Source organism: Chroicocephalus ridibundus, chromosome 3 (assembly GCF_963924245.1).
Source record: "Chroicocephalus ridibundus chromosome 3, bChrRid1.1, whole genome shotgun sequence".
Taxonomy (NCBI): domain Eukaryota; kingdom Metazoa; phylum Chordata; class Aves; order Charadriiformes; family Laridae; genus Chroicocephalus; species Chroicocephalus ridibundus.
The window spans coordinates 44,746,483-44,772,954 of record NC_086286.1 but is presented as its reverse complement, the minus strand read 5'-3'; the positions used below and the strand labels follow the sequence as shown (position 1 = coordinate 44,772,954).

General features: G+C 38.4%; 1 protein-coding gene across 3 annotated transcripts in view; it reads left to right on the top strand.

Moving 5' to 3' along the window:
• Nucleotides 1–26,472, top strand: part of CHRM3 (cholinergic receptor muscarinic 3) — a 285,137-nt gene that overhangs the window by 133,708 nt on the left and 124,957 nt on the right. Inside the window, exon 3 of one of the 3 annotated variants that reach the window (XM_063331015.1) lies at nt 19,557–19,659. The exons of 1 other annotated variant lie outside the window; for it this stretch is intronic. In XM_063331015.1, coding sequence (XP_063187085.1) covers nt 19,562–19,659 — 98 coding nt within the window. In that variant the 5' untranslated portion in view covers nt 19,557–19,561. Of the gene's footprint in view, nt 1–19,556; nt 19,664–26,472 lie in introns of all 3 variants that reach the window. One more of the 3 variants, XM_063331018.1, reaches the window with a different exon arrangement.

The window sequence follows — 26,472 nt, the reverse complement described above, 5'->3', positions numbered from 1 at the left end:
AACCAAACCCAAAACAACAAAAAAACCCCACTCAAAGTTCTATTTTAAAAAATATCTGTCATCGAGTAAAGTGCTCTGCATTTTATACTGCCATAACTCTTGAGCCTGGCTAGTAGCAGTATCCTTTCATCTTATCTTGTAAGTGCTGGAGTAGGATTTGATAAATACGTAGAGGTAGTCTTTAAGCTGCCAGGGTTTAATGATCATCCCAGGGATGCTTGGAACAGGAAAGATTCCAAAGAAATTGTCATCCTTTATAGGAAAATAGTTTGTAAATCATCCTGTATGCTACTTTTTATTAGATTAAGTATACAATCAGAAAACTTTTCCAGATCCAAAACTTTGATTGCTTTGAAGTCACAATTCAAAGGGAAAGTTATCTGATTGTTTTAGAGAAGAGGGGTAAAATATTGACGGGAATGCTGGTTCAAGGAGAGGGCATTGGGTTATGGACTGTCTCTTCCTTTGAGCTCCACGTATATCTCTGGGAACTTGTAACAAGACAAATTACCCAGAGCAAAATGTGCTCAGCCTGCTTTTTTTTTTTTTTAACTCCCTGTCTCAGTTTCTCCATTCATCTCTACTAGCTTTTGAGGCAACAGCTTCCCTTCGGTCTGGATCTGCTAGAACTAATACACAGCAGATACTGTGTAAGAGTAGCTAAGAGAGGATGCTTCTGCTCTAGCGATGCTCCCAGGATAGATAATGCACTGTGCTTAGCTTCTCTGTGTTTACGGTCTCCCGCTTGATGATGTTCAGGGCAGTTACAGAGACAAGAGAAGGAGAACAGAGACTACAGATAGATAGAACAGTGTTAAGATCCAGTGTTCCACAAAGGAGACTACAGAACAGTCTCCTGTAGATGTTTAGTTTGGTTTAATTTGTCTAGCTTGGAAACTCGCTTGGCAAAAAAATAGAAAATGTACCAGTTTCCATACAGGGTAGACAATGATTTGCCCGTTACTCTCTGGGATATTTTCTTACTCCAACCTTTGCTTTCTGTAGTGGATATTCCTGACAGGAACGTGAATGAATGAGGTTCTTAAAGTAATTTTATATAAACTGCTTATTTTGGATTGATGAACTGTAAAATTCAGAAGCAGTTCCCTAGAAATATATACTTCTATTAGGTTTTAATAAATCTTATAAAGTATGCAAAAAAAGCTGAAGAGAGTATAGTTTAAGAAGTGACTTTTAAAATATATCTGCACTTATAGGTGCAGATACACTTATAGGTATTATTTCTGATAGTTGAACAAAAACTTGTCTTGAATTTTTAAAATATGTTGTTAATTTGTCCATTTCACTATTTAGTTTTTACCTGCTTGTAAACCAGGTAAGAGATCCTGTGAACAGTACAGATAAGTATCCCTAGGCACAGGTGAAAGAAAAAAAAACCTGTTAATTTTATAAAATAAAACACAAGACTAATGCAAAGGAAAAATAAAAATTACTCCCAACACACTTAGCATCCCAGATATTCATAATGTCCCAGAATTTAGCTACGTGTACTTTGCTGTGATAACCACTAAGTTACATTTACATTATTGGAAAAATACGTAACTAATTGGCAAGATTGAAAAAATAAATAAATCCGTATTTTCCTTGCTAAAATACATTTAGGTTTTGTTAGCAAACATTCTGTCCATCACTAGCTATCCGTTAATATTCATCTCTTACTTCAGACACTCTTGTAAATCATTTGATCAGGACACAACTCTGCAGGGATTGCCAGCTATTCTGTCACATCAGATGGCTCCTCCATCTTTTTTTCTTCTTGGATGGCAATCACAAGATGCAAATGGCAAGCTCTTGCGAGATATTTCTAACAGCTGGTTCTTGATGAGCTCCTCGGGCAGCTGGGCTAGACGTGCTGGAAGAACTTCTTAGCTACTTTCATAATGAAGTGGCTTCTTGGCCTCTTAAATGCAATGTCCCCTCCAAATGCCCTTCGGATGTGAAGTGATCTGCATGTTAGGTTATTGCCGCGGAGTCCAAAGATGCAGATTATTATACAGCCAGAAATTGCAAATGTATGGTGTAAATCGAATGCGCTGCATAACCGTAAGGCATGTGGACAGTCTGTTGTGATGGCTGTTGCGTTTCACATCAGCGTGTGAAAAGCCAAAACACACAAGTTGTAGCAAAGAATTTTGCAAATCTTTGGAGTAACAAGGCTCAAAGTAGAGGTAAAGGGGAAGAAAGTTTAGATATTTTGATTTTAAATTGGAAACGAAAATTTGCTTTATGTGACTTTTGCTTGTATGCTAATTTTTCTCTTTTTGGTAGGTATTCTGAGGCTGTAGTTCAATATCACCAATAGGTAACCAGGGGCTCTTTATAGCCTAGTGGGCTTTTGAGGACCCCAAAGGAGAATGTTTACCTATAAGTACAACTCAACTGTATTTTTTAATGGTACGGAGTTTCAACTTCAGGTGAAGGTGATGCTTAATATTCAAGATTGCAAAGCGTGTAGCAGCCTAGTATGTTAACAATGGTAACAGGAAATCTAAAAATAGACATCATATCTTTTTGTTAATTCAATTAAATTGTTGCTATATAACCACTAAGTGGACTTGACAGTTATTTGTAAAATACCTGCTTTCTGGTTTTTGTCATTGTTTATTGTCTTAGATAATCAAGATTGTTGTCTTGATAACTACTTGCCAGAAAAAAAAAGTCAAACAAAAGATAAAACTTGAGGAAGTTTACATATCACATTAAAAAAAAAAAAGTTGAAAAAATATGGGGATAAAACCAAAAGCATATCTCAATTGGACGATTATTTTCCAAAATGCTTTTGATTCTGTTCAAAATGCAGGTTTTCTGCGTAAGTTGATACCTAATTATACCTAAAACTCTGAAAGCTCAAGTAATCATTTCAATTTGAATTAGCATATAAAACTGGAGTCCTTTTGATTTCTTCTTGGGCTCTGTTTGAAGAAATAACCTGGACTGAAAAGACTGTATCTGGCTGGATTCTTTGAATTCCTTTGGCAATAAAAAGAACTTGAAGTAATCTTCAAAATGTCAACATTAACAGTACAGTGATGTAAGAATACCTCCTTGTAAGGAGGAACTTGTTTTTTACTGATACGAGTGAAAAAGATTAAATCAGAGATGTTACAGATAATACATTGGGAGGAATTGGATCACTTTCTAATTGATCTTTTTTTTTTCCCTGCTATAATGTTAGTATTTGAAGATATGTCAAACTGAGGTAGGCATTTGCTATTTTTTTTCATTTCTGAACAAATAAAAATACTTTTATGTAATAACAAATAAGGTTTTTCGTTATTAAAATTCTAACAAGATTTCAGTTAGACTTTTTTCTGGTCAGGTGGAAAACCACTCCTCAGCATTAGTTGTAGTATCATAACAATGTAGAATTCGAATTTCTTTTTTGTGTGTGGTTTTTTTTTTATTACTTGATCCATATCTATATTTTACTCTTGATGTTATATATTTGCTAAAAGGTTTTCCAGACCTTTTTATCTTTTCACTGAAATTCTTACAGGTACAGAGTTCCTAAGTACCTGATCTTCTGATCCTGTGGGTGGAAAATTGAAGTTAGTAGATACAATTAATCTGGACTTAAGAAACTTCAGTGGTTCCTTGGCAGAAGAAATGTTTAATTTCCTTTTGGTGAATGAGCTACAGCTCAATATATTTTTCTGATATGACTTGCAGTGCAATGTCTAGAATGTGCCACCATGGAGGATGTAGTAATCTTGCCATTATACTAATTTCCTCCTTGCCATTTTACTAATTCTTTTCGGAAAATTTGTCAAACTAGTTTCTTAAATGAAGAGATCGAGGTAGGTTGGAGAGCATATACATCATGCACTGTAAGTTAGGGGAAAGGTGTTCCTATACTTAAGAGAGGCAAGGCAAGGGAAATAAAGAAAAGTGTAGCTGGAAATTTCTCTGTGAGGCTTTGTTTTGGAGCACCTGTCTGGTTCCTCTGTTACTCCAGGACTAATCCTGGCTTCAGACTCGCTGGTGTGTGTGAGGAGCCCAGGGGACCTGCTGTGCTGTACAAACTGGTTGGTGCCGAGGCTTGCAGGGTACTTAGTGCAGCAGCATTATTTCAGCAAGGCTTCCAACTTCCTTCCAACAGTACAAAGCAAATTCAGGATCACCCTAAACTCTCTGCTCCTGGCAATATTTGATTGGGTTTTGGTTGAGTTATTGTGTTTTGGGTTTTTTTTTTCTTCTCCTAAAAGCTTTAGCATCTAAGAGTGAATAAGTATAAATGCTATGCATAGATTTATTGCAAAATTATATCAACATCATCTTTTAAGAAACAGTGATCTTGACTCTTCATCTTGAGCGAGGGGCATTCTTTCCTTGCACCTCGTCCTTCTCATTTGAGCTTTGAGTTGAGTAGGGTAGTTAGGTTGGAGCAGCTTTAATTGATAATTGGGATTACTGGCAAGCAAGGATATGGGCAATAACCTGTAACTCCAGAGCAACAGAGTATGTTGATGGTGAGCTATTTTTCTAGTAACCTCATGTGAATTTAAGAGTTTTTTAATAATCTCATATTTGTGAGAAGAAACTAGGGTAAAGCCCAGCAAGTATTTATCAAGTTTATCATTTATCAAGTACAGTTGCACTGTTAGAAGGACCAGAAAAAAACTACGAAAGATACTTGTGCAGAGCGGAGTTTCCCCCCTTCCCCCAAACAAGGTACGTGTTTCTTCATTAAAGTATAACATCTTAGTGAAAGGTCTTGTTGGTTTGCAAGATTTACTTGCAAACCAAGTATCGCACATTGGTTTACTGGAGAGAGTATCATGAGTTGGTTGCACATTGATTTACTGGAGAGAGTATCATGAGTTTAACAAGTCATTTGAATGGTAGACAGTTGTAAAAATATAGGCTTCTTCTATGTAAAAGCAATTGTCAAAGTCATGCATATTATAAAATTCTATTCTCTGCACCAGAGCAAATATCTGTCTCAGCTAACACTGCTTTGAAATGCATCTCATTTAAATTTGAAAGTAAACAACCAACAACAGGCACTCCCTCTGCCTGAAATAAGATGATGATTCCACCTGGTTAAAGTTACTTACCCATTGCGTGTCCCCTTACTCTGCTTTCTTCTCTTTCAGAGCACAGTGGTATGCTTTTAAATAGGTGACATTTTTACAGCTAATGCATACGTAACAGTGTTTGAGACATCAACACGCTTTTCATAATTTCATGCTGCTTTTTGAATTTACAGGCTTATTAAAATGTTTCCAGATATTCCTTTTATTCACTGGGCTGAGAAAGAGCTGATCTTATACTGTGTAACCATACAAATAGCAGGGCCTTGAAAAGTTCAGTTGTTTGAAGTTACGTGGTAGGGAAAAAGTTCTGCAAATTGAATTTGTTTATCTGCTGCAAGGTAGAAAGACTGTCCCTGAAAATGACTAGCTATTAAAATATAACCAAAATACAACCCTGTTGTTTGAACTGATATTCCCATTAAATTAGCTCTCCATGAGATAACTGTACTACTCAAAGGAATAGATGACATCAGGAGCCGTTTCATCAGTCCTTTGACAAGCTTTCTTCCTGAATAGGACCAATATTGAGCAGTTAGGGATGCTTGCTTCTCTTTTTGCCTTTTTTTTACTTCATGGGGGTTGATGCTGGATTTCTTTGATTGACTTAATGTAAAGTGAGATTACGACCTGAATCCTAAACTGGAAAAAAGCACATGCAGACAATTTCTTTTCTAAAGGGATGAAAAACTATGGGAATATGATAACATTCAGAGTTGAAGCTGTTCGTTTTCCTGTCTGTAGGCAATTTAGCTGGCAGCACTGTTTAAAGAAATAAGAGGGCATGAAGTACTGCCTTAAGACCTGTTGGAGCTAAGCTATGCTGTACCGAGGTGTACAGAGGAGGGGAAGATGTTTGCAGGACCACTGAGACCCCTAGACTTGAAAGAAAGGTGGCGTGAGTGGTGCTGAATGGGTGGTATTGTAGCTTTGTGCTCTCAGAATAATTTGGTCATTGCAAGGCCATTATCTTTCCCATGCATAAGGATGGTTAAGGTATGCATTATCTTTGGAACAAGGAGGGAATTTGGAGCAGATGTGCAAAGCAACACCTTGCTCTCCACTGTGCTTCAGTACTCAGTTCAACAACATACTGTCCTTGGTAGAGTTCATGGCATAGCCAAAGTTTAGCTATGAATCATGAAACCAACTGATTTCTCCACTGACATATGTTTACAAAGATTGGGGGTGTTATAATAGAAAATCATAAAACATTAATTATTCCTATATGTGACATCAAACTAATTTTCTCATACATTCTTAATGCTTAGATTTCTGTTCAGAAATCTTGCCAACTAAACAATGGCCAAACAAATCAGCTAGAAATACAGGAATTACTGAGTAATCTCTGTATCTTTGGCAGACTTGATATAAGCTTTAGTAGTTTAGTTTAGCAATCAACAGATTTCAGACCATTTTCAGATGGCTGTGAAAAGGGTGATGTTTGCTGGCTTGGAAAATCTTCAGGTCTTGATTGTGTCGCTGCTTTATAAGAAGGAAAAGGCCAGATTTTTATTCAGGCTCAGTTTTGGGTAGAATCCAACTTGCCTAAAGTTATCTGTCTAGATGTTGGATGTTTAATCTAAATGAGCCATTGGGCTTTTTCCTATGATCATGGAGAGAGGCTGCTGCAAGGGATGATTCACATCAGACTAAAATGAGTAGTTAAGTTACGTGTTATCAACAGCCCTTTTCAGGGCATTTCCTAAATCTCTGCAAAACTGAGCCATAGGGATATTGCTGAAGGAAAAGATGCAGTGTATTTTAGAATTGAGGCAGTTATCATTTTCATAACACCAGAGTGGTATTATTCCTCCTGAAATCGGTTAATTCAAAAGTTGCCCATACTGGTCCATTTTCTGCAAGAAAAAAGACAACATACTAAGTTCTGTTGGGTATTTTGCATTGGTATTTCATTATACTAATGCAAGACTGCTGTCTGAGCTCAGCCTTGAGGGTTTTAACTCTGACTTCGACATTATTCCTCTTACTGCATTTAGAAAAATAGCTGAGCTTTCAGTCTCATTTTCTGTAATGTCAGCAAGATACATAATTTGTGTAATTTCATTGTTAGCTTGTAGTAAATCGGGACCTTACTTGACTCATGAACCCCATGAAGATGATCACAGACTTTGTCTGTACAGTCTTTATTAAGTAATTTAAAATCTTATCCCAGTGAGAGCCCTTGGTTGGGCTGATTGTATGCTAATGCTGTGTTGCTTTCCAGAGGCAGCAACTGTCATAAGGTAATGTTGCTAAAGATCTTAATTGTCTCAATATATCTTGGTGTGCTTTAATGCCTCTAAATTAATTATGCAATTTAATCCTGTTAATAAGTCTTGAATTGCATTACTTCAGCAGGAACATAAAGCTAATGTGATTGTGTGCCAAAGGAATGGAAGCACCTGTGTTTTTAAGGATTATCCCGCAACATTGCAATTATTCAGTAAATGTCTAGTTCAGAAAGTTCACAAAACAGTTTGCTCATATGCTCCTGGGGGCCATGAAGACCTTACATGTAACTTATGACGTAAAATAAATGGTCAAAAGCCACAATTTCAAGACATCTTGGAAAGAGAATAAGAAATTAAGGCCATTGCCAATAGCTTAAGTGCCTGTAGAAGCAGAAAATACGTTAAATTAAACATATTTGTAGGGAATACGCTGTACCCCATGTTCCAGGGAAAGGCAATAATAAACAAAAGCAAAACCAACAGTCCCTGCCAATCTAACCTGGGGACTTTTCTCACCTTCAAATTTGGTTATTGGCTTAAAGATTTTTCTGTTTGTTTGTTTGGGTTTTTTTTTTTTCCTTTTACAGTACCCCTAGCTGGGTACCTGAAAATTTTAGTATTGCTGGCATCATTGGCTCACATCACTTTGAGACTGGTCTGGTATGGTTAAGCTTTCCTCAAAGAGGAAAATGGCCTTTCAGTATACTTTCACCTCTGCATGTTAAGGGAAAGAAAACAGGAGAAGCAGAATCATTATGCTTTAGGACATATCACTTCTACTGTGAATGTACAGAAACAATACTACCGCTCTTTGATTTAAATTGAAATAGAGAAGGAAATGTGTATAGGCAAAGAACATGGTTATCCCAGCTAGAAAATATGACTGGGGTTGCAATCAGTTCTCGAGGGAAATGTGTACTTTTACATTTTGTCTAGATGACAGCTCTTCCATTACTGTAATGACCTGTAAAATCATGGAATAGCAAAGCAGCACTGCAACGCAGGAGTGATTACAGTGAATCAGCCAGAAGTACCTGTTCTTATGATATTGCCTGTGGAAGTCAAAGCCTATATACAGCTTCTGGTCTGCAGCGATTCTCTGTCCTGGTAGGGTATAGGTCATTGTGTTCCTTTCATAGATACCTCTCATTAGACTTTAATCTCATATGTCACCAAATGAGTTTATATACTTCTGGAGTTATTTACAGTATTTTTCTCATATTAACTCATGTGAGTAAAACATACATCAACAACAAATGTTGATTACTACTGCCCTCAGTAGTGATCAGTTGCAAGCTTTTACTAGTACTCACAATTAAATGAATCCTGTGCAAAGCCAAACCTGTATTATCTAAGAAGAAGAGTTGAACTGTGATAGGAAAGCCATTGGCTTATTTCCCTTGGGCTGTCTGTCTAGTTTTAGTAAAGTATTTGTATTGTGATGACATAGCGTACTTCGTAATTTTGGGAATCTGATTTGTTGATTAAATTGTGAATTTAATGACAGAAGGGTTTCATGTCAAGGTTGTTATCTTGTCACATATTCCTTTCTTTTTTTTTTTCCTTCCTCCTCCCTTCTCCCCACCAGCTGAAGGCTGTTCAGATTTTTAGTTTGTATAAACATTCAAACAAAATTCAAGATATTGATAGGGAAAGAAATGGCTGAGCTGCTTTTTCCAGTACTGAAGTTCTGTATACTAATTAATTAATACAAAATTAATAACAGAACTTTAACTTAGCTGCACAGAAAGCCACGCTGCAGGTGATCTACAGAGGTTAACAGATTTTCAGAGGTGAGCGAAAGCATGTTGCAATCCCAAAGCTTACTTACGGTGTTACCCCACAGGGGGTCATAAGTATGTCCCTGCAGTGAGCGCTTCTCTCGGTTCTCGCTCCTCAGCCCTCATGCCTGCGTGACCACAGTGACACAGAAAAGTAGTGAGCAGTAAGCTTGCATTCTTGGCAACAAGAAATTTTAGTTAGAAGACAAAATCAGCACCTTTGCCTACACTGGTTTGTGTTACGTTAGATGTTTCCGTAGCCTGTAAATGGTGTATAATTGTATGTATTTAGTCCTGGGGCTTAAATACAGTTAGGCTTTCATATCAGGAAGTGCAGATGTCCCTGTCATGCACTGAGACCTGAAATGGGCAGCCTGTCCCTTTGAACTCTAGCATCAGAGAGCGGCAGCTGCCCGACCGTGCACAAGTGCCCTTGCTGGGTGGCAGCAGCACCCCGATAAAGTCTGGGGATGTGATCCACGACAACTTGTTGGGCGTTTCGTACTGTAGCCTGTGGGAGTTAGTTCTGAACCTAGTCCCCCCAAAGAGCGGCGCTTCGGGGCACCCCTCGGTGGACCAGAGCAGCGGAGCTGCTGCTGAGCCACATCCCCAGCGACGCAGGGGGTCGGGGACAGGGGCTGCGGTCGGTCCATGGCAGCTCCTCTCTGCCGCCCCGTCCTCCTCACGCTGCTCCAGCCTGGGGCCTCCACGGGCTGCCCTCCGTCAGGGTGAACCTGCCCCAGCCTGGGCTCTCTGCGGGCCGCAGGTCCTTCAGGACACGTCCACCGGCTCCTGTGTGGGCTGCCAGGACGTGTTTTGCCCTTTTTGAAATACCCTTTCCCTGAGGTGCTCACCGGTGGCTGCAGGGCCTGGCCGTGCCCTGAGGTGGGTCCCTTGGAGTTCCTCACAGAGGCCACCCTGCAGCCCCCCCACTAGCACCTGGTGACGGACACCCAAAGTAGAGGTTAAATCCAAGGCCTTTTAGCTGATTTTATTTCATCGTTTAAAGTGACATTTGCACTGGAGGTTGCATCAGTGATGCCATGTTTGCTTGCTGTCCCCAGGGCCTGCAGGAGCATCTCCCTCCCCTTCCCAGCGACGCCATTTGCGCGCCCCCTCCAGGTGCCTGGGAGTAGCTGCAGCTGCAGGAGGTGGCACCGACGCCCCTGTCACAGTGTCCCAGGGTTCTGCCCTGGGCCCGGGCAGCTGCCTGCTCCACAAGGAGCTGAAATCCAGACTGAAGCTGGGCTGGTGCCCACAGGGCCGCTGTGGGGGCAGCAGGTTTGGTGCTGGTGTGTCTATGGGCAGGGTGGCCCTGGCCTCATGTCATGCCTTCACCCCCTGGCGGTTTTACAACGATCACTTCCTTTCTGAGCTGTCAGCATTTAAAATTATTCTTTAATTTAAAAAAAAAAAAAAAAAAGTGTTTTCTTCAGGTCCACAAATAGATCGAGTGAAACTTCTTGGATAAAGAGGTTTGATTCCAGTAGACGCAATTACAGCTGTTGTTGTAAGTCTTTAACTCTTGAGTGTGAAAGGAGTTGAACATTTAGTATTTCACCACCTTTTTTCTTTGGCTAGAGATATAGTTTTATATGTCTGAACGTAAAAGCTGCATTGCAGCCACTGTCTGGGTTCATTTATGGAGTTGTTTAAGGTTTGCATATACATACTGTTAACTTTCTTTTGATGTAGAAGAGTGGATTTTGGTAGGTGAGTGTGAGGAATTATTGCGCTTCTTGACAACAGCTAATCCATTCTCTGTGTTTATGAACATCTTCATTAACCCCATAATTTCTCAGAAGTTTCATTAAGACAATTGTTGGGTAATTTTGTGTATACTTTATACAGAATGGATTTTGGAAAGAAATTAATGATTACTGAGATTTTCCTCTATTGCCTAGCAGGCATATTTAGGAAAGACCAAATTATAGGACATTTCCTACCAGGGTACTCCAGTGAACAGGCAGCACATTTCCATTAACAGACTTACCATCCCTTTTCAGGAAAGTCCATCTGCTTCCAACTGATAAAACAGCATATTACTCCCAGCGCATTCAACTGCCTTATATGATTATTCAAAACTTATGCTTTCCCACTCTCTCAGATTTAACACACCATACATGTATCTTGTGCACATAAGTCACACACAAATATTTCCTGAAATATTGACATTTCTAATGTTTTGTGAGATTTTTAAATACTTTTTTTTTGTTGTTTAGAGTAATCAGTAACACCGAAAACCACAGGAGGGGGAAACATCTTTCTCAGTTGCAGTGATAGGTGGAGAAAAGGCTAGTCAGTAAGGGGGTCATGAATATCTTAAAACTTTTGAGTAACTGTTAATAGTGAAACTCTGTATGGAAGAAACAGAGTAATATGTTTTCTCAGGACATGTTTTCCAGATAAGGTTGTCTTCTATGAGAAGAGGTATGTGGTTTTATGTATATACATATAGTGGAGCCCAATATCACTCTAAATGGCTGGATGGATCAGAATATTTATAGACTAAACAGTGGATGAAAGGGATTTGTAAAAACGGTTATTACGGATACCAATTTATGATCAAGAGAAGTGAACACTCAGGATGGGATTCATCAAACCAGACTGAGATGTGCTGTGTGATGGATGGAGTAAATTAGCTACTCCTAAGGCTTACTTCATCTCATCCTAGGGCCAACAACTAAAATACATCAGCTTTGTTGAATGATCTTTTGATGTGGCAGCTTTTCCTGCATTGACTGCTCAGAATATGTACAGGTTGGGGTAGATGCCTATAAGCGTAAAGATATCTGAAGTTAAATGGGACCACTTCCTAAATTATTAATGCTGATAGCTGTATACCAAGTAGTGAGCTTTCTGGTTTGATCTGTTTAGCCATGATTATCTTCTAGTGTCATATAAAATTATACATGACATTTAACAAACTTTGGTTTAAAAAAAATAATCTTTTTTATCTTAAAAAACAGAGATGCCAGAAGTCAGGCATCAGTAAGCACTCGAAGGAACCAAAACCTAAGAGAGATTCTAATCACTTCTCAAATTTTAAAATGCCTTTGTGATTTTATATCAGATCTGTAGAAAATATAAGTAATACAGAGCAGTTAAACGGAAGTACTCTCCTAGTTGTTTTTCCTGATGTTTTCCTTTTTCCTAACTGCTTGTGCTACTTATTATACTCAGACACTGTAGTGCACTTATGAGATGCTTTGTATGTGAACTGAACCGAGTTGAACACTTTTACGCTGAGCTGATCTAACTGACTGTTTCCAAAATAGCCACTCAACTTTGCCAATAAAGCACTGAAGTCACTATTCCAGAGTGAAACAAATGTGAAATGTCTAGACTGAACAAGTTCTGAGCTATGAGGCTACCGAATTAAAATCATACCTGAAATGTCTGGATTTTGCTTTACCATATTCCCCAGAAGTTCAAAAGAAAATGAAGCCTTCTAACATAGTTATTCAGCAGCTGAAACAGATTTGTCTGAGTCAATACTGTGAGTTGAAATCTCTTAATTCAGAACATTGTCTAAATTCAGAATGCTAATCTTGACTTTTTTTCTTGGTTAAACTGGATGAAAGGGGTATAAAATTATTGTTTTCAGTCATCCTCAAAAATTAAAGTTGAGCAGGTTGAATGAACTGTTGTGTGACATTAAGTTTGTCATTTTATTTTGGCCTTATGAAATTTTTGCCACAAGCTCAGAAATGCAGAAGTTGATTCAGCTCAGTGGGAACTTAGTTGACCTTTGCACGATATAGGAGGATTTTATCTTTATAGCTAGTGTTTAGAACAGACACAGGACACCCAATTTATCTTTCAAGTCAAAGTTAGTAGAATGAACCTGTGCTTCCTCCTTCCATCTAATTATAGGATGTTCTAGAACTGTTCTTCCTTAATGTACCCTTTTGAAGAAGTTCAACGTAAAATACAATATTAACATGTTTATTGGGCTAGGGTTAGAGAGAAGATGATCCTGTCATTTTGGATTTAGTGTGATGGGACCACTGGTAGCCAGTGACTGCAGTGAGATCCCTGAGCACATCAAGCGATTCATCATTTTAGAGACAACTTCTATAACAAACACGGACATAAAATTAATCTTGTCCTTCTTTTAAAGTCCATTTGGCAGGCCTAGACTCCAAACTTCAAGCAGTGAGTTCAAGGCAAAGACATTCACAATAAACATTTTTTAATAAGTAATTCAAAATTCTGAAAATATCTCTCTAGTGCATTGCCAGAAAATTTTAAACAATTTTGTTTCGCCTTTGATCTCTACAAAAAATTTTTCTATTTTTAATGCAGTTTTTTGCCTCTCCCATATATTCTTCTGAATTCATGACCCATGTTTACTTTATATTTTGATGGTGCTCATTTTTGAGATATCTAATTAGAAAGTTGTATATTTCTGTAGCACCTCAACCTTTCAAAATTTTTACCTACTTCTGACCTGTGCTGGCTGGGAGTCGAGTTAGCAGCTTTATGCGTGGAAACTGGCTGAATTCTTTTTGTCAACGGTACAAGAAAATTCTCTTTTTATAAATGGGCTCTTTCCTTAAGGTAAAAAACAAACCCTAAGAATGTGAAAATAAATAAACAACAACAACAAAACTGTTCCCATCAAGAAATTCTGTCTTGGACTAGGTGTAGCATGTTTTCCTCTCATAGCAGTGCAGAGGTGCTTTTCAGGTGTATAAACATTGCAGTTGCAATCTCTTCCCATCCGGCTTTGATCTTGTCTTAGTCCAGAATGATTCTAACCTCTTTGCAATGAGATACAGTGAAAGAAGTGCAAGGCAGAGACACCTCTTTCAGCTTGCAGACTTTTTTTATGCCTGAAGCTCAAGAATCAAAAGATTTTTCTGCCCTTTAAAGTCCACTGGAAATAGGAGCTGCAGGGACGATATTCTAATATGCCTTTTTTCTGATTTTGTAAAGTCATCACGATCATATTCATAAAACTACTAAACTGCCTTTTATCTGTATAGGTACCACTATAGGCATTTTTGAGGATGATAAACGTGATGTGTAGTAGTGTTGATTTATTTATTTTTAATAGATTATTTAGGCAAGAGAATAAAAATATGTATCTAAGTCTATCCAATTTTTGGGACCTTTTTTTTCCTCACAGCAAGGCAGAAATTACACAAAGTTCATTAAAAAACAAAACAAAAACCAAAAGGATCCATGTGATCACCTTCATCTGTTGATAAACACTCAGGTGAATTACCCACCTTATTATGTATGAAGTTTTACCAGTCTGTGAAATGTATTTCTGATAGTGAGAAACCTACTTTGTGATGCACCTCTGTATAAAGAGGAATTCAGTATTCATCTTATCAAGTAAATAAAGCAGAAATTACTGTATCCAGAGTTTTGTTTTCCACAGAGGTAGTTCTGTTATTTAAAGGCTTTTCTGACATTCTCATCTTAAGTGAGATTTTATCAAAAATAAATAAAAAGTTAAAGGCAGCAATTCTCCTTAATATAGGAAAGAAATCATACATGTCATAAAATATGATGTTTAGTTCTGTACCTGGAACACAGAACGCCTGCCTGTCCAGACAGCAGCATCTTTTAAGGTATTACAGTTACGGATATATTTGTAATACCAGAAATCTTAGTCCCCTCTTCTCTGTAGTGTGCCCACGTGTGCAGAGCCTAACTCAGGTTCCTTGGTCCTGCTGCCTCCCAAACCATGCCCAAGCTAAAATCCTGCCAGGAGCGGTCTCACAGCTAATAACACAGATCGAGTGCCAATGTCTAGAAGCACCCCGCAAATTAAATTTTCTAGCATAGATGTAGCAATTGAGGTTAGAGGTGGCTGATGTTGGCTTAAATAGGTCCAGGATTCATGCAGATAACTGGGATGGGGTTTTGGGGGGATTGCTGGGTTTGCGGTTTTTTATTTTTGGACAAGTCTCCCGGAAAGAATAAAGGAGGACTAATAAACTGTATTAGCACAGAAGAATGGTTCAAACCATTGTTTCCCAGTTGTAAAATACAAGTCAACCAGGTTTCCGTCTTTCCTGATTTTATCCCGGGTATTTCAGGGGTTAGCAACTGCATTTTATGTCTGTTACAGGTCCGCTCTCACATTAACTATAAGCATCTACCTCCAAATGCTTTTCTCCCTTTTCTAAAAGAATCAAATTGAACCAAGGTGGAAAGACGTGTATGGGTAAAGCTTTGATGTGGTTGCTTCAAATGGACCTTGATGTTCTGCACAAGCTGAGTTGTCAGCTGGTTTTGATTGCTTTTCATGAAGAGTAGTTTATTAGTTTTGTAGCTGAATATACAAACAGCACAAGCTTATTTGAGGAGTCATAGTTTATTGTAAATTAGGGCAATGAATTCCAAAGCTTTGAGTCACAATCTGAGTTGTTAGGGGAGTAAAACTGGATTCTTGATAGTAATGGCACAAAATTAAAACATAGTAGAAAATTACTGGGAAGAAATTTCTTTATCGAGAATAGCTTGAAAAGCTAATTTAATAATGAATTAGTTTATTGCTAACTAAAACCATAATAACTCGATAAGAGGGAAATTATTAAGCATTATTATAATTCCAGTTTTAATTGTCAGAAACTGTAATTCTTCAACTAAAAGGAGGCTCAACTAACTAAAAAGAGGCTTCATCTTTCAATGTTTTGCGGTATGAAAAGTGTAAAAGTGATTTAAAATTGGCTTTGGTCAAGAAGCAGATTTTTTTTAATTATTTTTCTGCATTGATAGTGTAAATGAGAAATGCTTTTCATGCTTTATACTTTGTGTATAAAAAAAAAAATCAAACAATTTTTTAAGTGCAATTCTCATTGCTGTTTCATGGATGACAGTATGTAAGAGTTCCACCAAGGATGTTTAGGAACCTCAATGAAACAATAATTGGTACATGTTGTGCAAACGGTAGTTTAGTAGATGACTGAATTACTAAGTGCTGCATCACTGGAGTGAAATACTGAAACCAGAGCTGCTGTTTTGAAAAGTCTGGACCATCCTTCCTGAGCCAAAAGATCGAGTTCTCCACCAAAGGCTCCACAGCATCCTCACATCTGCGTCACTCTACAAAGTGAAAGGCCCTTCCTGGCGGGAGGCAGTTAAATGATGCGAGTGAGCTCCTTGGCTGCTCCTTACCTCTTTCTGAGTGTTTTGGTTTCTTTTCTCAGTGACCTTCAGTGCAGACATGTTTCCTTGTGCTGCGCTTCCTGTGCATTGTCTGTCTGGGAGCAGTGGCAGGAACAGAGCGTTTCAGTAGCTGTGTAATGGCTCGGCAAAGAAATGCCTAGGAAAATAATTGCTTCAGGAAGTGGGCTTGGAGTGACTGTCTCTCATCTAACCGTTGCTCCTGGCTGAGAGGGCAGCAAAGCCTGCTCTTGTGAAAGGGTTTGCCACACTGACGTGTCCATGCTCCTTACAGTTAAGAGTTCCATGGCACTACTTGTAAGACAAATAGTGCGTATTCTTTCTTTCCTGGCTGTATTTCATCTGATCTGCTTCCTTTCCACTCATTTTCACAAATACAGCCTCTCTTGTCTTCATTTGGTCTAAGAGTGTGTTCAGATTCGCTTCCACTCTAACGCATTGCGCTTCTTGGCTGTGCAGGGTTAGTCGAGGGAATGACTGTCTTTCAGGAGACTGTTTTACCAGATGCGGGAGAGTCCTTCATGATTAATGGTATGTCAGAGCTGTGTTAGAAGTGCTGTGTTGGCATGCGGCGATGTACACGGTTAGTAAATGTGTATTTTTTTTCATTCTGAAAATGAACTGGAATATAGAATCATAGAATCATTTAGATTGGAAAAGACCCTTGGGATCATCGAGTCCAACCATCAACCCCACTCTACAAAGTTCTCCCTTACACCATATCCCTTAACACCTCATCTAAACGAGTCTTAAACACATTCAGGGATGGTGACTCCACCACCTCCCTGGGCAGCCTATTCCAGTGTCTGACCCCTCTTTCTGTGAAGAATTTTTTCCTAATGTCCAGCCTAAACCTACCCTGCTGCAGCTTGAACCCATTCCCTCTTGTTCTATCACTAATTACCTGGGAGAAGAGACCAGCACCAACCTCTCTACAATGTCCTTTCAAGTAGTTGTAGAGAGTGATGAGGTCTCCCCTCAGCCTCCTCTTCCTCAAACTAAACAGTCTCAGGTCCTTCAATCGCTCCTCATAAGATTTATTCTCCAGGCCCTTCACCAGCTTCGTTGCCCTCCTCTGCACTCGCTCCAGCACCTCGATATCTCTCTCGTATTGAGGTGCCCAGAACTGGACACAATACTCAAGGTGTGGCCTCACCAGTGCTGAGTACAGGGGGACAATCACCTCCCTCCTTCTGCTGGTCACACTATTTCTAATACAAGCCAGGATGCCATTGGCTTTCTTGGCCACCTGGGCACACTGCTGGCTCATGTTCAGCCGCTTGTCAATTAGAACCCCCAGGTCCTTTTCTGCCAGGCAGCTCTCCAGCCACACTTCCCCAAGCCCGTAGCGATGCATGGGGTGGTTGTGGCCCGAGTGCAGGACCTGGCACTTGGCCTTGTTGAAGCACATTCCATCAGCGTTGGCCCATCGGTCCAATCTATCCAAGTCTCTCTGTAGAGCCTCCCTATCCTCATGTAGATCAACACTCCTGCTTAGCTTTGTGTCATCTGCAAACTTGCTGATGATACACTCTATGTCCTTATCAAGCTCATCAATAAAGATGTTAAACAGAAATGGTCCCAACACCGAGCCCTGAGGGATACCACTTGTGACCGGCCGCCAGCTGGATTTAACTCCATTGACCACCACTCTTTGGGACCGCCCATCCAGCCAGTGCTTGATCCATCAGATCGTATGCTCATCCAGGCCATGAGCCGCCAGTTTTTCCATGAGAATTCTATGGGGGACAGTGTCAAATGCTTTTCGAAAGTCTAGGTAGACAATGTCCACAGCCTTTCCCTCATCCAATAATCGGGTCATCTTGTCATAGAAGGAGATCAGGTTCATCAGGCAGGACCTGCCTTTCATAAACCCATGCTGACTAGGCCTGATCCCCTGCTTGTCTGTTATATGACTTGTGATGGCACTCAAGATGATCTGCTCCATGACCTTCCCTGCTACCAAGGTCAGACTGACAGGCCTGTAGTTTCCCGGATCCTCCTTTCTGCCTTTTTTGTAGATGGGCGCTACATTTGCTACCCTCCAGTCCATTGGGACCTCCCCAGTTAGCCATGACTTCAAGTAGATAATGGAAAGTGGCTTGGCGAGCACGTCTGCCAACTCTTTCAGCACTCTTGGATGTAACCCATCCGGTCCCATAGACTTGTGCGCATCCAAGTCTCAGCCTTGTTTGTTAATAATCTCAGCTTGTTGTTGTTGGTTTGGGTTTGGGTTTTTTTCCTGAGAAACTGAGCATGCAGCACAGCCAGTCTGTTCTCTCTCTGGTCTGCTGCCTCCTTTTTATAACACCTGGGAGTGAAATCCCTTGGCATGCTGGTAAAGGCTGAGGCACTGCGCAAATGTGTGGAGCAGCTGTTGATGCAGAATCGCTCTTCTGTGTTTAAGTTATTCAAAGGGGTCTTGAAGCCATAGGCTGCAATGGCATGCAATAAATGGGATAATAATGGGACATGGTTCCACTTGGCACTAATTATATATAATGAAATGGAACATAGTAGTCAGTGGCTCATCCTTCTTCTACACTTCTGACTTCAGGAATTTACAACTTTTTCAGAGGAGTGTGTTGTTTTGGTTTTAATTACTGTTATTTTTGTTTCTTCAGTAGTTATGTCAACTTTTAAAAGCAACAGTATGTTAAATGAAGCTGAAAATATAATGTGTGGAATATATTAGGGGTATTATTTTTCTAGCTTTTTACATTTTTTACATGAAAATTAATATTCCAAACCAGCTTTCAAAATTGGTTAGCTTGGGGGACTGCATAATTTGGGGTAGAAAAGGAGAGCCCAGTTCTTAGTTCTGCCCCTGTGTTGAGCTGCTCCTGGGGTCTGGGTGGGCTCAGCATCCCATCTCCCAGTTGGAGGTGCCAATTTCCAGCCAGAAGCCAGCCAAGCTCTCTTGCTGACTCAGCTGCATACTTCTTCATGCTGTCTTGGAGGAATTGTTAGCCTCACTCTAACTGTATTTGTCACCGGGTTTTAAAATAATCTGAAAATACCGTAATCATAGATAGCTATTTGGGGGTAGGTCTGAGCATCCCAAAGGCTTGTCATTACCATCTTATTACCACTGCTCCAGATCTGTGTTTGAGTTTATTTTCCAGATAAACTCCACTGCTCCAGATGCATGTTTGAGTTTATTTTCACCTACGTCTCTTAAGATTTAAAAAAAAAATAAAAATCCAGTAATAGAATTAATATTATTAATAGCTTTTCTCTTCTCTTGGTCCAAAGAAGGGCTTTTGGCTTGTATGTCTGTGTCTCCCCTACATGTTCATAATTTATTTTAATAATTCTTCTGTCTTTTATTTTGTTCACAGCCTACATGCTGACACACTACCAGTTTTGTTTCCAAAAGAGGAGTTCACAGAACTACACAGTGCCTGATCCAAGTAGCCGCTTTGATGTTCCTCACTGGACCATGTAGGTAAAATTCAAAGAAACTTATATTTTCACAGTATGTCTTTCCAAATATTGAAGATATCAAGAAACAGCTGAAAAGCGAGCAACAGTGCTCGCTTTGCGAAGTCAGGATCTTTTTGAATTTATGAATAGAAAAACCACTTATTAAGCCCTCTACCTTTGTGATGGGTTTTATTTTATCATCAACAGATACACAACTGTAGACTGTCATATGTCACAATGTGTTTGGTCTCCTTGACACATCTATTTTAAGTTGTTGTGGGTGCTGGGAACACTGTGATGCCTCTCATTCCTGTAGGTGTACCTGAGCTAACTTGAATAGCAGCTGCGGTGGTGCAAATTTCGGCTTAGGCACAAAACCAGGCAGAGAAATTGAACAAATTCTTAAGCAGTTGGCAAACCTTGAGCTTCTTGTTATTACAACTGCACAGCTAGCAGGATAAGAGCTAGGCTGGAAAGGTTTACATGAATGAACGCTTATGCTTGTCTGAAGAAGAGTAGAGCAGTATCGTAGTATTGGTAATCAGAAAAAAAGATGCCTTCAGGTTATTCCTGTTGATCATCTTGAACTTCTGCACAAACCTTCAAGTTTTCTATGAGTTTCAGACAAAATAAAAAATGTAGCTGATATTCCATCTCCAGGATTTCCCTGCAGAATAATTCAGTCTTGCTATAGTAGAGGTGAGAATCCAATAAGTTAAATTCAATTTCTTGAAAAGTATGTCTTCCCTTCTGGTTTTGATATGCTAGCTGGGTTTAGTTTCAACAAGTCATTTCCCTCTGCGAGAGTAAACCTAGGCAAAAAACTAAACTGTTCTGATTAAATTGCCAGCATTCGTTATCACTTGACTGCTTTCTCCCTTGTATGTTACGCTGTTTTATGTCTCAGTTGCATTGGCATTTAAATTAATTTACATAAATTGGTAGGCTGCAGCGTTTATGTCTACATTGTAGTTGGTGTTTCTTTTACATTCCTTAAACATTTCTGTAAAACTTCCACCTTGGTTTGCATTTCTAATTTTGTGGAAATAAACTGTAAAAATGGATATTTAGCAGTGGTTTAGATGGCCTGAATTTATACGTGCCTGCACACTCTCCTTACACAGAAAAAAGCACTCCTCACATACTTGCTTTAGGGACGGTGGCACTGGTAGTTTATTGTGATTGTTTCTGGAGTGTCTTGAGGTTTCAGTCACTCAGTTCTGTCTGGAGAAACCTTCTAACCAAGTCATCTCAGGAAAGCATTTTCATAGCATACTGGCTGAATCTATATGGCTTCAATACTAACAACAAGTGTCTCAGATGAATCCTGAAACGATGCTTACTCCTGCTTTCATATCCTGAAATTAGGACATGGTATCTTGCAAATGGTTACACAGCTGGCCATATTCAATTACAGTTGGTTTTGCCATTTATGTTGTGTTGACCATATACCAGCTTTACTTAGACCTTTTTTCAGGTAAGGTGAAAGGTTGTGGTATTGTTGCAGGTGACAGATTTTCTATTAATAAAATACTGAAAACACATACATTTCCTGGTTTAGAAGTTAAATTTGAATTGTCACAATTCATAAATGGTTGCTAGTTCTAGATTGGAGAGAAGATACATATTCCCTGTTGTGAGTATCCAAAATCTTCCCCAGCTGTAACTGATGGGCAGGAAAGCAATCCCAAAAGACATCTATTATGCTGGAGAGGATATAGAGTCTGAGGAGAATGCCTTTTCTGCAGGTATCAGTGGCACAACTGTTCCTTGGCAGGAAATTTTTTAATTGGTGCCAAATTTGAGAATACCCCAAAGGAACTGGAATTGAACTGCATTCAGTTTTAGCCTAAAAGGAAAGTAACAAAGAAAATACCTGAATTCATATAATTAACTTCTGCAAATTTTATTACAGTACACATCTCTCTCCCTATATAAACTTGTGTTATTTGTCACTTAGACTCTGATGTGGCAGTGCAGAAACAGTGAGCAAAAAATAAAGCATCAAACCATATAATCCATCTACAAGAAATACAGTAACAAAGTTTTCAGAAAGCCAGAAATTTATATCTTTTTTTTTCCTAATACTAAATTAACAACAACAAAGCCATTCGTGCAAATAAATCTAATGGATTGCTTTAGATTTGCGCTACACTGTCATGTTACCTCTTAAGGGATTACATGCATAAAGAAATAATAAAATAATGTGCTTTACTACCCACAAATGCGCAGTACATTAAACAGAATTTGTTGGTTCATCTGAACACATTACATTAGTCAAGAGAAGCATCATCATTTTGCTCAGCAAAGGTGCATTAGCTCGGCTGTTTAGGCTGTCAGAATCTTAAAATCTTGCCTCAAATGCAAGGGTAGTGGTCACTATCATATGCATTTGCCGTTTAACACAAGTAATGCTTGTGCTTTAGTGGCTTTTAGCAAAGTATAGGTGGTCGGCTCTAATACAAACTGCAAATTCTAACACAATTGGTGTAACTTTCAAGTGTGAACTAGGTAATGTCTGTTCTAAGAAGAGACAGAGGAAATGTCTTTTCTTAGAAGGTTTATATAGCAGTATACTCATGTTGATTATTTAAAAAAATATTAATGTGTTAAAATTCATTCATATTTGTTCCATATAGTCATAATGTGATTAAAAATATTTTTTCTGCATTTAAATATCTACCTGAAACTTCGTGATATTGATAAAATCTACTAAGTCAATCAGAAGTTTAACTCCAGAGCATTGATGTTTGTTTTATATAGTGATAAGAGAAATATTTGCTTCTATACATTATCCCTTGAAAAATGATTCAAGCTTTTAATACAAAGCTAATGGAACTTGTATTTTTATTTATTTATCTATTTAGTAGGTTAGAGCAGAAGAGTAGCTTTGACAAAAAGAATAACCAATTATAAAAGCATGTGTAATTTGTGGCTACAGCTGTCATGAGTACATGCTGTAAGCAGTTGCAAAATCATTCCAATTTTACAGTGCTTATTTGCTTAGTCCCTTCAAAGTGACTTGGTTTGACATTGTTTCAGGAGAAGCACCACAGCTTAGATCATTGTATATCTTTAGCTAGTGTGTTAATGGTTCATCCATGAGGATAGGGTACTATTATGCTTAAAAAGATGATTAATGGCCAAAATTAATTTACTAGAGACAACTCCCTCTTTGTCTCTAGTTATTTAACTGAGCTATTGATGCTGAGGAGCTATTGATGATGATGAGGAGAGCACATAGACTGGGGTTCAATTTATTCATTCATATTTGCTTATTTATTCATAAATATATTATCTTAATTACTTGGAAGAAAAAAGTGACATAAACTGGTCATTTGTAATTTGCATCCTGAAAGAAAGTGTATTTTTATGTTAGAGTTACATTTTTTAAGGCTTTGTGATTTAAATGAAAGATGGTAATATTTGCATATTTAAATTTAAGTATACAAAATATAATTACTCTCAGTTGAATCTCCCTCTAGGGTATAGTGTAAACAATTCTTCTTTCATTACATGCATTAAAAACTCAAGTGGAATGATTATGGCTAAGTTCCATTCCCTCTGAAAAAACATAACTTATGAGCAAAGATCTTTCAATACCTTTTTTCGGAGGGAAGACTAGTAGTTTTTGGAATTACAAATTTCTATTTCCTCTGGCATTTAAAAAAAAATAATCTTGGGTTTTCTTGTCACATGCTTCACCAGACTGATCATGTTTAACTTGTGAGGACTGACTAGTTTGCAGCAGTAGGTGGTATGTGAGATACAGACTTCAGGAAGAGCATGATTTCCATAACCACTTCAAAGGAATACATTATAAATAAAATACATTTCTCTGGGGGCTTACAAAACCATTCTGTTTATAATCTAAATTACATTAAGCTAAATAAAATAGTACAGTAAAACCCTCAAGGGAAAAATACTTCATTTAAGTTTGAACATTACATTACTTCCATTAATTGGAAGTATTTTACTCTCTCTCTAATAGTTTATTTTTCATTGAATATATATAATTAAAAGTACTGTCATTATAACAGGAGTCATTCTTTCCCATTTTGTGTTCTAAGCCCTTCTGTTCAGTAGATTACTATAGTTTTATTTGCTTACCTTCCTTCATTTCTCACTGCTTTATTCCTGGTGACTAACCCTCTGAGCATCAGTGTATGACAGAAGATTACCACTGCTGCATCGTGCATGTTCAATTTAATCAAACTCATACTGGAGTTGAGATTTTGTGTTGTTTTAATGCAGCCTGGAGTTTTGTATCAAAACCAGAGAGTGTGAGGCTTTCTTTTGTTCCAGTATTTTACTCTGTTGGTGCAAACGATGCACCTTGCTTCTTCCAAGGTGCTCACAGGGGTTAACTGTTGAGGCAACACAAGCAAGAGAATCCATTAGTCTCTCATACATTATATATAACTTTATAAATGTAACTTGGAGACAGAGAGGAGATGCTGTACATGCATATATGCATGTGTGTGTATTTTGTGTATCTACAGATTTAAGGTCACACATGTTTGTGCGTGTGATTGGCTGGTATACATATGCTTTCCTTTCTTTTCTTACTATAAATTTATGCCTATTCAGTTTCATACGGGAACCTGATAGGGTATTAGACTCTAAGATATATGAAGATAATATGACTTCCAGGAGAGGGTGACTAGGAAAATATTGGGAAACGTCAGTGAACTATTTAATTGTAAGAATGATTTATTCCACCTTCCTTTTTCACCCCATGACAAGAGACCATACAGGCTGAACTAAATCAGGTTATCGTTCTTAACAGCATGGAAGGCAGTAAATCTGTAGTGCTGAGCTCCTCTAATATTGACAGCTTTGCAATATGGGTATCTGTGGAAATAGTCTAAGCACATATAAGCTAGCAGAAACTGAAACAGGTTGTATAATAGAAGCAAGCCAGTCCCATATACAATACTTATTCCCACTTTAGTCAGCTTTAAATTAGACACTAATTTGTAGTTAATCCCCATTTAAGGCCTAAAACAAGCTTTGAGGTTTCACATAAATTAATTTCAAGTGATTAAAAATATTTTTTCCATAGGAAAATAAATCTTTACAAATATTAACAATATTCCAATATAAAAAAAGAAAGAAGCCATGCACACATTTTCCCCTAATTTAGAAAATGCTTGCTTTTTTTTTTTTTTTAAAGAGCACTTTCAAAAGGCAATAGTAATTAAAACTAGCACCGGATTGAAAAAAAACTTTGTTGACCTGAGAGTTTCATGTTAGACTGAGTAAACCTTGACAGGGGAAAATGTAATACGAAATATCAAAGCTTAGATATATTTTCTATTGACTCAGAACCTAAAAGTTTTATGAAAATAGTAAGAAGACTTAGTCACAGAAGTCTAAAGAAATTACTTCTTCAGTATATTTTCTAAGATTTTCACTAAGGCTTAATTAAGTTTACAGTTTCATTGTATATCCTTAGGAAACTTTTTCCTTTCTGCTTTATAAGATTCTTTTTTTTTTTCTCCAGTGTTATTTGTCTGCATTTTAAAACTAGCTTTTGTTCCTATTCTAAATTGTCGCCATGTGATTAAATAATAGAGGTAATGAACTCTGTAATGAAATACCCAATTTACTATACTGTAGCAAGTAGGAATTCTGAGTTTTTCTGTACTGTTTTTAAATTTCTCCAAATTGGGGGTACTGGTGGATGAAAAGCTGGATGTGAGCCAGCAACGTGTGCTCACAGCACAAAAAGCTAACTGTGTGCTGGGCTGCATCAAAAGAAGCGTGGCCAGCGGGTCATGGGAGGTGATTCTCTCCCTCTACTCTGCTCTGGTGAGACCCCACCCGGAGTACTGTGTCCAGCTCTGGAGCCCTCAGCACAAGAAGGACATGGAACTGTTGGAGCGGGTCCAGAGGATTGACACAAAAATGATTAGAGGGGTAGAACATCTATAAGGAAAGGCTGAGAGAGTTGGGGTTGTTCAGCCTGGAGACAAGAAGGCTCGGGGCACCTTACCACTGCCTTTCAATTCTTAAAGGGGGCTTGTAAGAAAAATGGGGACAGACTTTTTAGTAGGGCCTGTAGCAATAGAACAAGGGATAATATTTTTAAACTAAAAGAGGGTAGATTTAGCCTAGATATAAGGAAGAAATTTTTTATGATGAGGGTGGTGAAACACTGGAACAGGTTGCCCAGAGAGGTGGTAGATGCCCCATCCCTGGAAACATTCAAGGTCAGGTTGGATGGGGCTCTGAGCAACCTGATCTAGTTGAAGATGTCCCTGCTTACTGCAGGGGGGTTGGACTAGGTGACCTTTAAAGGTCCCTTCCAACCCAACACATTCTATGATTCTATGAATTTTATTAAAAAATAGTTTTCAGTGTGCAATTAAATTACACCGTGATTAATTATTTTTTTTCCATTCTTGGTTTCTGTCCCTTTGCACCAACTTTAACATTAATGGAGAATAATTTTATGATTTTAATAAATGTATATGCATATATCACCACATATTTTGTTTAGGGTGGTTTGTGGTAGTCTGAATAAAAAGGTAGTTCCTCATTAAAAATCTGAAACTGTTGTGCAACAGAATCCCATCTTTCTATAGGCAAATGTATGCTTGTATCACCAACTAAAACTTAACATGCTAAGGTAGTTCAGGTCCTACTCTCAGGGCTGACTGCTTGATCATAACAAATAAACAAAAGCCCTTAGAATTACAGAATTGTTTAGGTCAGAAAATACCTTTAAAATCATCAAGTCCAACCATTAACCTAGCATTGCCAAGTTCACCACTAAACTGTGTTCCTAAGCACCACATTTACAGGTCTTTTAAATACCTCCAGGGA